The sequence below is a fragment of the Lithobates pipiens genome, unplaced genomic scaffold, assembly GCF_037356315.1.
Source record: "Lithobates pipiens isolate NorthernLeopardFrog02 unplaced genomic scaffold, aLitPip1_a1.2 Scaffold_13, whole genome shotgun sequence".
Taxonomy (NCBI): Eukaryota; Metazoa; Chordata; class Amphibia; order Anura; family Ranidae; genus Lithobates; species Lithobates pipiens.
In genome coordinates this window covers 308,877,813-308,891,327 of record NW_027507718.1, presented here as the reverse complement: position 1 = coordinate 308,891,327, position 13,515 = coordinate 308,877,813, and the positions used below count along the sequence as shown (strand labels likewise).

General features: G+C 41.4%; 1 protein-coding gene across 1 annotated transcript in view; it reads left to right on the top strand.

The window, feature by feature from the left end:
* The window catches only part of SCLT1 (sodium channel and clathrin linker 1), a 250,067-nt gene that overhangs the window by 129,606 nt on the left and 106,946 nt on the right, over window positions 1-13,515 (top strand). Inside the window, 3 exon segments of the mRNA XM_077476898.1 lie at window positions 1,995-2,065; window positions 2,413-2,503; window positions 6,630-6,721. Coding sequence (XP_077333024.1) covers window positions 1,995-2,065; window positions 2,413-2,503; window positions 6,630-6,721 — 254 coding nt within the window.

Below are 13,515 nucleotides of genomic sequence, written 5' to 3'. Positions count from 1 at the left end.
GGGGAAAAAACTTGCACTATTCAAAATGTTGCATGATGATGGCTTAAAGGATGTATCCCTTCATTAGAATACTTCAATCCTGTGTCTCTGCAGTGCACCTGTAGAATATTTCTTCTGCAGAGCTTCTGCACTCATTGTAATACAAGCAAGCTGTGAATTAGGATACAAATTACTTGAAGAAAAAAAAAAATCTAAGTCTGATTATGTTTTATTAGTAGCACATGTCCTGTCTCTGTATAATATATAATTATGAAGTATTAGTTTGCTGTGCGATTTGCTTGCGCATTGCTGGTGTTGGGTAGCTTAGATAGGAACTAAAGGCAGATTTGGAAAAATTTTGATCCATGTGTGGGTACCCTGATTATACACAACTCAATCTATCGATCAACTTGTGTACAACCGGCCTGTTGAGTTTTTCACAAAAAAATGAGTGCCGCTAGCTATAGCCAGCAACACTATTTATTGTGTTCTGCTGGTAGGGAAGGCTCCTTGCTGGCAGAATGCAATAGTGCCGCGGGAGGAATTCACCCATAATCACTGACTGTATTGACTGAAAATTGCATAATGTATGGCCTGCCCAAATCCAAAAAACTTTGAGTTGGAACAGGAGTGAAGTAGAAATCTTTCAATGGGTACACTTGTTCCTATGGCGAGGCAATTTAGCTCACATTTGAAAGATATTCTCCCAGTTCCTACTGAGCCTATCAGACAGGACGTAGAGGGAAATCTGTGTCTTTAAAAAAAAAAGATAGTTTTTTAACCCTCCCCTACTCTATCCAATATGAAAACAAAAAAAAGTTTTTTGGTTTAGATAACACTAACGCTATCCTAGTAGTACGATTCTTTTTTTTTTTTAAACCTATTTGACTATGGTGAGTTAAATCTTGGTGCTGCACTGTGGAATTTTCTGAAGTAAGATCTACTTAATGTGTGCTTTGTGCTGGTAGTGTTCTTTTGTATGATGTTGAGTGTATTATACATTTTGTGGCTAGTGTTACCCATTTTATATTAGGCCTGAATGTTGCATTTCTATCATATTCATAATAACAGTAGACTAGGTCTTTTCCTTGTTCCTTCAGTGCTTACCCATAAAAGTAATGTGCTGTTCTAATATCTCTCCTAAGCCACTTCTATGGGCAGTCTTTTTACATTTTTGATATGGTCTTGTTTATTAAACAGGACAAGTAATCTATAGCAGCCAAGCAATATTTACTTAAAGCGTTACTAAACCCAGGACACTGCTTTTTCTATTTCTGATCTCCCACAGTACACAGAACATGGAAATCCAATCATTTTGGTAAATATAAATGGCTAAATACCTTTTCTCAACAGCAGTATATATCAGTCTTTTGACTTCTCTCAGTGTCTGGTTAAAGCTTGTAGGAGGAGTTTTCATTCTCCCCTGATTGTCCTATGAGGCTGCAGGTCCCCTGACCCTCTGTCTGGACAGTGCTGATTGGCCCTGTGCTGATCACATGCACTCTCCCACGGAAAAAAAAAAACTCTCTAGCAATACACACCAAACTGAGCATGTGCAGCTTGCCCCCAAAGCTCTGTTCTATCAGGAGATGGTTTAGGGTCTGCGGAAGAAGGGGAGGATCAGAGAAGACAGGATCAAACAGCCTTTTTACACAATGCAGAGGATTAACCCCATAGGTTCCACAGTGAGTATAACAAGCATGTTTTACTGCATCTAAACACTGATTTTACTGTTGTGGGTTTAGTAACGCTTTAACTAAAGCCAGGTAAGTACAATGGATTCTGGTTGATTACTGTGTGTACTGCACATTTTCCCACACAAATCTAGGCACCATTAGGAAATAGCAAGACAATTCTTCAATTAAACCCAAAATAGAAAAGGAAGTTTAGTAACCAGTCAGAAATTAGAGAGACTAGATTGCTATAGAAAGTTCCTAAATGAACATAAACAAACTTGATTTTTTTTAAAACGTGAAATTCTAAATTAGTTCTTTTTTTTTTTTTTTTTTTTTCAGACAAACCAACAGTTTCTACATACCGTGAATGAACAGCAAAAAGAAAATGACAAGCTGCAGAAGCAGCACAGGTACCACTTGTGTGTTTTATTATGTGTACTGCATGTACAGTGGTATTATGTAAATCGCCATCAAAGTAATCCAGTAAAATAGAGTGTTGATAACCAGTGTGACAACAGACAATGTGTGTCAAGGACTACAACATAGTATGTGCAGTCCTTGTAGTGTGCAAATTCTAACATTTTACAAACTATTATTAATGACCATTATGTTGTCTGTCATCAGTGATGTAATGTACAAAGATATCTTTCACAAATTGAAGTGAGTTTGAGTTTTTTAGAACGTACTGCACAATTGCATTTTGACTGCATTTATGTGTATCAGTAGCACTTTTATTTAATCTAAGATTCATTGACAGACAAGCAAAAGTGGACTTAAAAGTAGCAACCATGAAGATTGAAGAACTGACTCAGATAACAGGAACTCTGGAGGACCAAGTGAAAAAAAGAGTAAGCAGGCTTTCTGGTTTTTTGTTGTTTGTCTTTTTTCCATTAGTTGTATATGGTGAGTGGTCATGGTATGTTATAAACTGGTAATACTGATTTTGTTACCTACATTTTGTTAGACACTGGGATAATTTTTTGCAAACTAGTTTGTAAGATTGCATTAAAACAAGCCCTCACAGATCTCTATAGCTGCAGGTGTTGTCGTACCTGGCAGAATGAGCAACCTGCGTCACTTCCATTTTCTTTAAACCATCGTGAATTACAGATTTTTACAAATTCCTGTTTGTACACAACTCTGGCAACCGAATAGAGTCCAGTGCACGATATTATGAGTGGACATTGTTACTCCGCTCTGAAACTAAGCAAGAAAATGGCCGCCTCCAAGGCAGCGACAACTTTGTCTTCATTAGCCGCTGTGCTGTGAAAACTGCAAAATCTTCCTGTACCGGACTGTATTCGGTAGCCGGTGATGTGTCCAAACACCAATTCGTCCAAATCAACAATTAAAATATATATATATATATATATATATATATATATATATATATATATGTGTATGTGTGTGTGTGTGTGTGTGTATATATGTATATATATATATATATACACATACACTATATTAACAAAAGTATTGGGACGCCTGCCTTTACACGCACATGAACTTTAATGGCATCCCAGTCTTAGTCCGTAGGGTTCAATATTGAGTTGGCCCACCCTTTGCAGCTATAACAGCTTCAGCTCTTCTGGGAAGGCTGTTCAGGAGTCTTAGGGGTGTTTCTATGGGAATGTTTGACCGTTCTTCCAGAAGCACATTTGTGAGGTCAGGCACTGACGTGGACGAAAAGGCCTGGCTCGCAGTCTCCTCTCTAGTTCCTGCCAAAGGTGTTCTATCTAGCTCAGTGTGCCGACTGCATGGGACAAGCTCACTCAGTCTCTGGACAGGTCCATGTGCCTATGCCTGAGGGCAAGGATATCTCTAACCTGGTGGCTGTCCAGCCCTGTGCTAGAATCTGGGAAGTTCTTTCTCCTGTTGTTAACCTAGACAGTTCTCACAACCCCAACAGGGGTTCAGTCAGATAACCCCACAGTCATGGCTTACATCAGTCATTAGGGTGGCCATTCGAGAAGCAAACCTGATTCTGGATGGGGCTTCACAGTTCAGTTGACAGCACAAGAAAATCGTTTTTTTTTTTTGTTTTTGTTTTTAAAACATGCCGTTGAACATAACTGATGTGAGAAACCAATAAATTCAAGGGATCAGTCCTACTTTAAAGTGGAAATGTACCCATAATAACTTGATAAAAAATAATGTTCTTTAGGAAAGTACATACATTCCACATTAAAAATTATGCTATCAAAATGAGTGTGTGCTGTAAGTTGCCGCCAGCATTGCTCCTGTTACTTCTTGCTAGAGGCTGCCATTTTGTTGAAGCCCAGAACTCCTTGAACAGCAGTAAATCGCAAAGTGGAACTAAACCCATCGATTTTAGCAGGTTCAAAAAATTGTTACATTCCTGTCAAATGACTGGTGTCATAACTTATCACCAAGGCAGTTACAGTTCAAACAGAAGCAGCTTCCTCACTGAGGTGCCTTTCAAGCATTTTAGCGCTAAAAATATCACCTGTAAAGTGCCTGAAAAGCGCCTCTCATGCCTCACCAGTGTGAAAGCCTGAGTGCTTTCACACTGGAGCGGTGTGCTTGCGGGATGGGGGGGGGGGGAAAGTCCTACAAGCAGCATCTCCCAAAATGCTATGCCCATTGAAATTAATGGAGAGCACTGACAAAGCGCCTGCATAATGGGCGCATTTTTAACCCTTTCTTTTTCCACTAATGGGGGTTAAAGTGCCTCACTAACAGCTGAAAAGCGTTGCTAAAATTATGGTAAAGCATCACTAGCACCACTTGACCACTAGTGCCAGCCACTTTCAGTGTGAAAGTAGCCTTATGCCCCGTACACACGAGAGGGATTAAGTCTGACAGACCTCCAAAGGAGTTCCGCCGGAGTTCCGACGGAGTTCTGGCGGACTTTTCGACCGAACGGACTTGACCACACACCATCACACCAAACTCCGACGGAGTCGAACGTGATGACGTACGACTGGATTCGACGTAGGAAGTTCCTAGACAGTAGCCAATAGCTGCCCTAGCGTCGGTTTTAGTCCGTCGGAGTAGCACACACACGAGCGGATTTTTCAAAGGGGACCGGGTCCGGCGGAGTTCCGTCGGGAAAATTTAAAGCATGCTTCATTTCTAAAGTCCGTCAGACTTTAGCTTCGCTAAAGTCCGTTGCAGCCCACACACGATCGGATAGTCCGCCGGACTCAGTCCGTCGGAGTTTGGATGTCGAAAAGTCCGCTCGTGTGTACGGGGCATTAGAGTGCTTTCACAATGAAAGCGATGGACATTAGCGCTAAAGCACCTCTTGTTTTTGTGCCATTTTTTGGCTGCTAGCAGGGTGCTTTTAACCTAAAAAAAAAAAAACCTTGGCTCCCATTTTGCGGTGCTTTGAAAGTGCTGCCCATTAATTTCCAATGGGCAGGGCATTTTAGGAGCGCTAAATACAGAACTCCCAACCCGCCCCAAAGATGCTGCTTGCAGGACTTTTGGGCATGTTCCACAAGCGCACTGCCCCAGTGTGAAAAATCACACTGGAATGAATGGGAGCCAGTGGGAAAGGGATCTTAAGGATAGAAGGGTTTAATTCAATTTTTAAGACTGTCAGAAGATCAACCTCTACTAACTCGGCAGTGCCTAAAAATGGAGAGCAACTGAGTATGTGCAGGGTGAGACAATGGGGTTGATTTACTAAAGGAAAAGTGCACTTGGAAGTGCAGTCGCTGTAGATCTGAGGAGATCATTGGAAATGAAGGGAAGCTCTGCTGATTTCTATCATTTAATCATGTGCAAGCAAAAATGCTTTTTTCTATTTTGCTTGCATGTCCCCCTCAGACCTACAGCGTCTGTACTTTCAAATGCACTTGCAGTGAACAGTGTATTTGCCTTTAGTAAATAAACCCCTCCAGTGTTACTGGATTTTAAACAGTATAGACCCTTACTTTTACTGTTTTACATAACTATACCTGCAAAAGGGGCCAGCATTAAGTGGTCTAGCAGGTCTTGATTTTCTGACTAAAGTAGGAATTAAAAGAGAAGTTCTTCTTTTTCTTTTTTCTTTTTTTGGAATAATACTTACCTAGGTGGATGCAGCATCGGCCCATTGCTACACAATCAAGCAACCCTTATATAATTTCAGATTTTATTTTACAGGAAATCATTTTCTTTGTGTGGAATGCTGAAAGGGAATGAAGGACATACAAACACTAATTTACCATATTGGTCTTTAAGCTAGATATGACTTAGATGACCAAACGCTTCCTGCTTAGGGACATTTTCCCCAAAAAGAAATGAACACAAACTGTCATCCCTACGTATCTCTCCACTGCAAACAGTGGCAATAAAAGGATGCAGAGAAGTAAGGGATGGATAATGTGATTTTGCATAAACTGCCATGTGGAATCAAATTATTTCTTATACACATTCCATATGATATCTTGCTAAACTTTTAAGTCTATGTAAAGCTAATTTTCTTTTTCTTTTTTCTTTTTGAGGGCATAGAGTGTTCTCTTGCTGCAAAATCCTAAAATGTGAAATTTGTTTCTAGGTGAAAAGAACTTCACTTATGCAACTTGTTTTTATGGATTAACCATCTTTTATTTAGTATGCCAAGTGGTTATTTTATTTTTTCTTCTATAAAATGCTTTTTACTTTTTTTGTTTTTGTCGTATCGGACTTCACACAGGGAAAATATCTCTTTAATGGTATATGTGTGAATGATCTTGATCCAATATGTGCCCTGGCTCATTACTGATAAGCTAGTGGATATTTCACTGCTGGCAATAGCCCCCAAAGGGGTAGCAAAAATGGAAGAGATTTGTCTATGTGCGTCTTTATGCTTCAAGCCATAATTGAGACACTTCTAAAAATCAATAAGTAAACATTCTGAGCTATGAAAATGTATATGTAATGATGTTTTCTGCAATGTCTACAGCTCATTATGAGCAAAAAGAGATCCAGGTGCTTTTGTTAGTACTGCAAATGGGTTATTTTGCAGCCATTCTGTGTGCTCTGTAGGAAGAAGAGGTGTTGGCAGCCCGGGGCAAGGAAGACTCATCAGACAAACGGGTGCAACAGCTCCAGACTGCGGTAACACAATTAGAAATCAGGTAATTACTGTTATACTGAAAATGAATGGTATTCTTTCCATGCAGACTCTAGCTCTGCATTAATTAATTTGTATGGTTTGAGTAATTGCTTTATGTTTTATCCTGTATGGACAAAAAGTGTATATATAGCAGCATAATGGTGATAAAGCACTAGGCCTGTGATAAGAATAAGAATTAATTTCAATAAGAAAAATTAAGAATAAAAACTAATTTTTCATGCTGAATAGGATATTAACGATCTCCTGTACTGTTACCAGAAAATAAGGCACAATTAATATAAAGCAAGACTAAAGGGTTCATGTAAAACATATCTGGGCAGGTAAGGCAGGCCATACACATTTGAACTGTGTGTGGGCAGACTGACTGTACCAAGTTGATCTATCAATCAACTTTGGTACAACAAACATGCTGGGTTTTACCTGCAATTATCACTAGCGGCTGCTATAGCCTCAACCAATAACCACTGTCTCCTCCTGCCAGGGATGGCTTCCTCTGCCCCCACCGGGAAAAGACAATGGCCTGGCAACAGGGATTGCCACATCAACACTGTCTGTGTTGATGGGGGGGATCAAAGGTATTTGCTCCATGTATTGTAGACCCAAGTATTTATGGTGGAAAAGTATGTACTCTGTATGTCCTTTCTTCCATAAACCTCTCCCCTGCCTGCTAGCGTTTTTTTTATTTTTATTTTTTATTTTTTTTATTTTAACAAATTGTACACTAGCAGCCATGCATGCACAGCCCAGTGTGCAATCAATCCTCAAATTTGTACAATGCAGGGAGAAAGGTGACAGAACAAAGTAACTTTCCTGTACAAGTGCAAGAGTTACAGTGCCTTGAAAAGTATTCATATCCCTTCAAACTTTCCCCATTTTGTCATGCTACAACCAAAAACATAAATGTATATTATTGTGATTTTATGTGATAGACTAACACAAAGTGACGCATAATTGTGAAGTGGAAGAAAAATAATAAATGGTTTTCAACATTTTTTTACAAATATCTGAAAAGTGTGGCGTTCATTTTTATTCACCCCCGATTCAGTACTTTGTAGAACCACCTTTCGCTGCAATTACAGCTGCAAGTCTTTTTTGGGGATGTCTCTACCAGCTTTGCACATCTAGAAAGTGAATTTTTTTGCTCATTCTTCTTTGCGAAATAGCTCAAGCTCTGTCAGATTGGATGGAGAGTGTCTGTGAACAGCAATTTCCAAGTCTTGCCACAGATTCTCAACTGGATTTAGGTCTAGACTTTGACTGGGCCATTCTAACACATGAATATGCTTTGATCTAAACCATTCCATTGTAGCTCTGGCTGTATGTTTAGGCTTGTTGTCCTCTGTGCCCCAGTCTCAAGTTTTTTGCAGACTTTATCAGGTTTTCTTCTAAGATTGCCCTGTATTTGGCTCCATCTATTTTCCCATCAACTCTGACCAGCTTCCCTGTCCCTGCTAAAGAAAAGCATCCCCACAACGCGATGCTGCCACCACCATGTTTCATGGTGAGGATGGTGTGTTCAGGGTGATGTGCAGTGTTAGTTTTCCATCACATATAGTGTTTTGCTTTTAGGCCAAAAAGTTCAGTTTTGGTCTCATCTGACCAGAGTACATTCTTCCACATGTTTGCTGTGTCCTCCGCATGGCTTCTCGCAAACTGCAAAATTGACTTCTTTTGGCTTTCTTTCAACAATGGCTTTCTTCTTGCTACTCTTCCCTAAAGGCCAGATTTGTGGAGTGCACGACTAAAGGCTCTTTCACACGACCGATCCATTCAGGTCCGCCTGTCAGTTTTTTAGGCAGACCTGAATGGATGTTCCATAGACCTCTATGGAACGTCGTATGTCAGCGGTGACATGTCCGCTGACGTCCGACCTGCTCCAATTCCGAAAAAGTGTGATGGAGGAAAAACCTACTTTTCCATCTGTCATCGGATCGGGTGATGACGGACTCTACGGTCCGTCATCATCCGATCTCCCAGGGGAGAGCGGCGTTCTGACAGGGACAGACCTGTCATCTTCCTGCTCAGCGGGGATCCGCCCCATGTGAAAGAGCCTGAATTGTCCCTTGGACAGATTCTCACACCTGAGCTGTGGATCTCTGCAGCTCCTCCAGAGTTACCACAAGCATCTTGGCTGTTTCTCTTATTAATGCTCTCCTTGCCCGACCTGTCAGTTCAGGTGGACGGCCATATCTTGGTAGGTTTGCAGTTTTGCCATACTTTTTCCATATTCGAATGATGGATTGAACAGTGCTTTGTGAGATGTTTATAGCTTAGGGATGTTTTTTTATAACCTAACCCTGCTTTAAACTTCTCCACAAATGTTTTCCTGACCTGTCTGGTGTGTCCCTTGCCCTTCATTATGCCGTTTGGTCACTAAGGTTCTCTAACAAACCTCTGAGGGCTTCACAGAACAGCCATATTTATACTGAGATAAAATTATACACAGGTAGACTCTACTTACTAATTAGGTGATTTCTGCAGGCAATTGATTCCACTAGATTTTAGTTTGGGGGTATCAGAGTAAGGCTGGATTCACACCTATGCATTTTTAGTGCTTTCTGCATTTTTCAGATTTGCACTACAGAACGTGTTCCATAGGAAACCATGGTAAATGGACTGTAGTGCAAATCTGCAACATGCAAAAAGCACTAAAAATGCATCGGTGTGAATCCAGCCTAAAGGGGGCTGAATAAAAATGCGCTCCACATTTTTCACATATTTATTTGTAAAAAATGTTGAAAACCATTTATCATTTTCCTTCTACTTCACAATTGTGTGCCACTTTGTGTTGGTCTATCACATAAAATCCCAATAAAATCGATTTACATTTTTGGTTGTAACATGACAAAATGTGGAAAATTTCAAGGGGTATGAATACTTTTTTCAAGGCACTGTACATCATCCCAGTGCAGCCAATTAAGATGTCTAAAGACTCTGGACTTGGAAGAAGGCTTGGAGAACTTGCAAGTGATGGAGCAATGAGTCAGAGTGCAGAAGTCACAATGCTGGAGGAGGACACTTTACAAGGCAAATGTGCTCATAATGTGCATCTGTGCTGTACATACTTGATCATTATGGAAAAAGCTCCTGGGAGGCAAAAAACATTTAGTTCTGCTTTACCTAAAATGTTTGTATTATTTGCTCTGATTGCTCACTGCTGAAAATAACAAATGTTATGGCAACTAATGATCATTATAACTTAGAGAATTTAGGCCATGATATGCTGTAAAAAAAAGCTTTTGTGGTATTATGTTTCCTTCAAAATAAATTAAAGTTATTCAGTGGTGGCTGGTGCTCCATCGGTCGGAGGGATGGGGCGAGACCTGACCACAGATGCCCCCCGTTGCTCCAGCCCACCACTGGGCACCTTACACATCCCCAACCTCCCCGATCGCTGGCTCTCTTACCCTGTCCGCATCCTGGCCTCCTTGTCTCAGCTGGCACAGCACACAGGCACCCCCGGCTCCGTACTGAGATGCGGCTGGAGGGAGAAGACAGCCTATAGAGCACTCCACCATGGCAGCTGGTGGGTCAGGCTTCCCCTGCGTGACTTCACCTCCCTCCTCCTTGGTGGCCGATCGGAACGTTTCTCCTTTCAGCCAATCGGGAAACAGGTCTCAGACTGGCTTCCTGATTGGCCAAGAGGAGAATCTGTGTGAAAATAGTGAATATTAATTTGCTATTGTCACACAACTGGGTGGGCTTAGGGTGCAGTGCTCTGCGCCCCAAGCCCACCCTTTTTGGATCCATGCGTTTGGCGCTCTGCATGTATGGGGCCGGACGCATGGTAGGGGGGTGGCGCCCCTAATGGAAGGGCATCCACTGAAGATATTAAAGAAATAATTTGAAGCCCACTTTTACTGGCTATGCCCAGCCCCAGTTTCATTAGGGAGATCCTGCTGCAAGGCCAGTCATTTTAATGAAAAGGTTAAAATGGCTGTAAACCCTTACAAACCACTTTGACCTACAGGTAAGCTTAGATTAAGGCTTACCTGTAGGTCCAAGAAATATCTCCTAAACCTACACGGTTTAGGAGATATTTACTAAAAGACAGTCACAGCTGTCTATGGTGCATGCGCCGTAGACATCGGCGAGCAGGTGCACTATCGGCATTAGCGGCATGCCGCTGCTAATGGTGATATGCCGTTAGTGGCGGCTCGCATGCGCGGGAGTGACGTCATCGTTGCTCCGGCGCTGTGAGTGGCCGGAGCAGCGATACACAGAAGGAAGATGGACGCTCCATGCTACAGGGGACAGCGGTGACATTGCTGGCTCCTGTGTCAGGTAAGTGACACATAATGGGCTACTATGCGATGCATAGTAGCCCATTATGCTTTACCTTTGCAGGGAGAGAAAGAGGAAGTAAACCCATCAGGGTGTACTTCCTCTTTAAAAGAGAAGCCCAGCCAAAGCTTGTTTGGCTGGGCTTCTCCTATGAATCACAGGAGTCCAATTTGTTTTGCACTCCTGTGACTCGTTTTCAGAAGAGAGTGGACAGAAATCAGTCCAGGCACCACGTCATCTCGACAATGGATTGACACCTGTCAAGCTGCTGAGAGCCTGAGACATCCCCTCCCCCGCCCCTCCATAGCTCAGGGAGGAGGGAGCAGAGCGGAGAGTTGCTGATTGACAGTCAGCAGCTTTCTGCTCAGGGATGTTTGATCGCTCAGTTCTCACTGCAGAGACAGATGCAGCAGTAGACCGATGCTACATCCACCAAGGTAAGTAAGAAACTGAAAAAAATAAATACCATACTGTCAGAGAAAAAAAAACAGAATAACTGAGTTGGAAAAACTCCTCCCTCCTAAAAATGACTTGTAAACACAATCAGGTGTAGCCAATCGCCTTCTAAATGGCACACAAAGCCATTTGACTTTAAGGCTGGGTTCACACTGCTGCGATGCGGGAACGCTGCGAATCTGCTGCGGGTTCCCGCATTGCATGCCTCCCGGCGACAGTTCACACTGCCTTATGCGAACTGCTGGGAGTGTCAGTGAAAAGTTAATGACACCCCCAGATCAGTTCGCATATCGCAGTGCGATCTGCAAACTCGGACAGGAATCGGATCGCATGGTGTGAACACCCATGCGATCTGATTCTGCTGCGGACCAAAAAAGGGTCCTGTGCGAGTTTGGGCCGGATGCGATGCAAATTCAGCCATACTATCTGTATGGCTGAACTCGCATCGCACAGAGATCGGATGTGATTTGCAGTGCGGTGCGAACCCAGCCTCAATTTTGATCAGCTGTGGTCAGGGCTAGTTCACACCACAAAAAAACACTCCAGATCTGTTCTGAATGCATCTTTGATGCATTTTCACATGCTTCTTTTTCCATTTTTTTTTTTGTTTTCATTGTACAGGGGATCTGATGCATTTCTGAGGCGTTCCAGTGTGTTTTTGATGCGTTTTACTGTGTTCCAGCACAGTTAAGTACAGAAAAAAACGCAGCATGTGAACTATGCCATTGGAAACCATATAACCTACTTTCTATGCGTTTTTGATGCAGGAAAGAAAACACGCTGGACTGCATGTTGTGTGAACTGGCCCTGAATTTTTTTTCTGAAAATCTGTGGAATGACTCATAGAGTACAATCCACAAATAGTCACCATCAAATTTAGCAGAACTTGAGCAGTACTGTAAAGAATGGGTGGGCAAATATTGCAAAGTCTAGATGTGAAAAGTTAAATTAATAATATAATTAAGTTAATTAAAGCAAAAGGTAGTACAACAAAATACTGACACAAGGGGGTAATCCTTTTTCCAACTCTGATTCTGTTTTTGATTTATTTTTTATATGACATGTTGGTGTTCTATCTTTCACTTGGATTTTAAAAGTTGCATTGAGTAAATACAGCTGGATAAAACAAAAACTGCGTATCTTCTTTTCTGTCTGGAAAGCAACAAAATGTGATTATTTTAAGGGGGTGATTCTTTTCTATACCCGCTGTATATAGTGCAAGGACCCTCCTTAATCATTTCTAATCAGTCAGGCAAACCCTTGCAATACATGATTGTTCAATTTACTTTAGATCTGTTAACAATCAGGCTGTAATTTGTGTGGCCAGCTTGTAGGACTCTGCATTGAAAGAGACATTCCAACAGCTGCAAAACCAATTTTATTTTCAAGCACTTCTACTCGATATTCTCTCCATGTAAAATATATATTTAGTGCAACAACCCTCTTAAGCAAACAATAATAATTAATCAGACAGACCCTTGCAATAGGAGATTTTGGCAGCTGCAAAACCTCTTTCATGAATGTTTTTGTTGCTAGGGAAAAAATAATCTTAAGCGCTGGTAGGGCTGGATTTTTTAGCTATTCTACTGTTGCTCAATAGGTCATCATTGGCAGCACACCGAGCTGGATAAACTTTCATTATCCAGTGTCATCATCCTGCGTACATTCAAATATGTTTATTTTCCATGGTGAAACCCAGACAGCCCCAGTGTTCTATCAGGAGTACATATGATGTCTCTTCCAACCGAGCTTAGCTTTTGAGCAGCTACTTTACTACTACTCAGTATTCTCTGCTTGTAAAAATGAAGTCACAGCCACAGTTTATATGATTGAATGTGCTTTCTATATGTGACCTTGTCTGATACTTACAATGCTGATGCTTGTGTCTGATTCATGAGTGAACTACTTATAAATATCAAACAACGACAAGCGAGTAATAAAAAGCATTAAACATGACCTGTCACATTTCAATTTATAAGCTACACTAGTTGGACTACAGTTAAAGGGAAAAAGTTAGCAATCTCTGTAAAATCTAGGTCAGACTGGCTGTGTCAT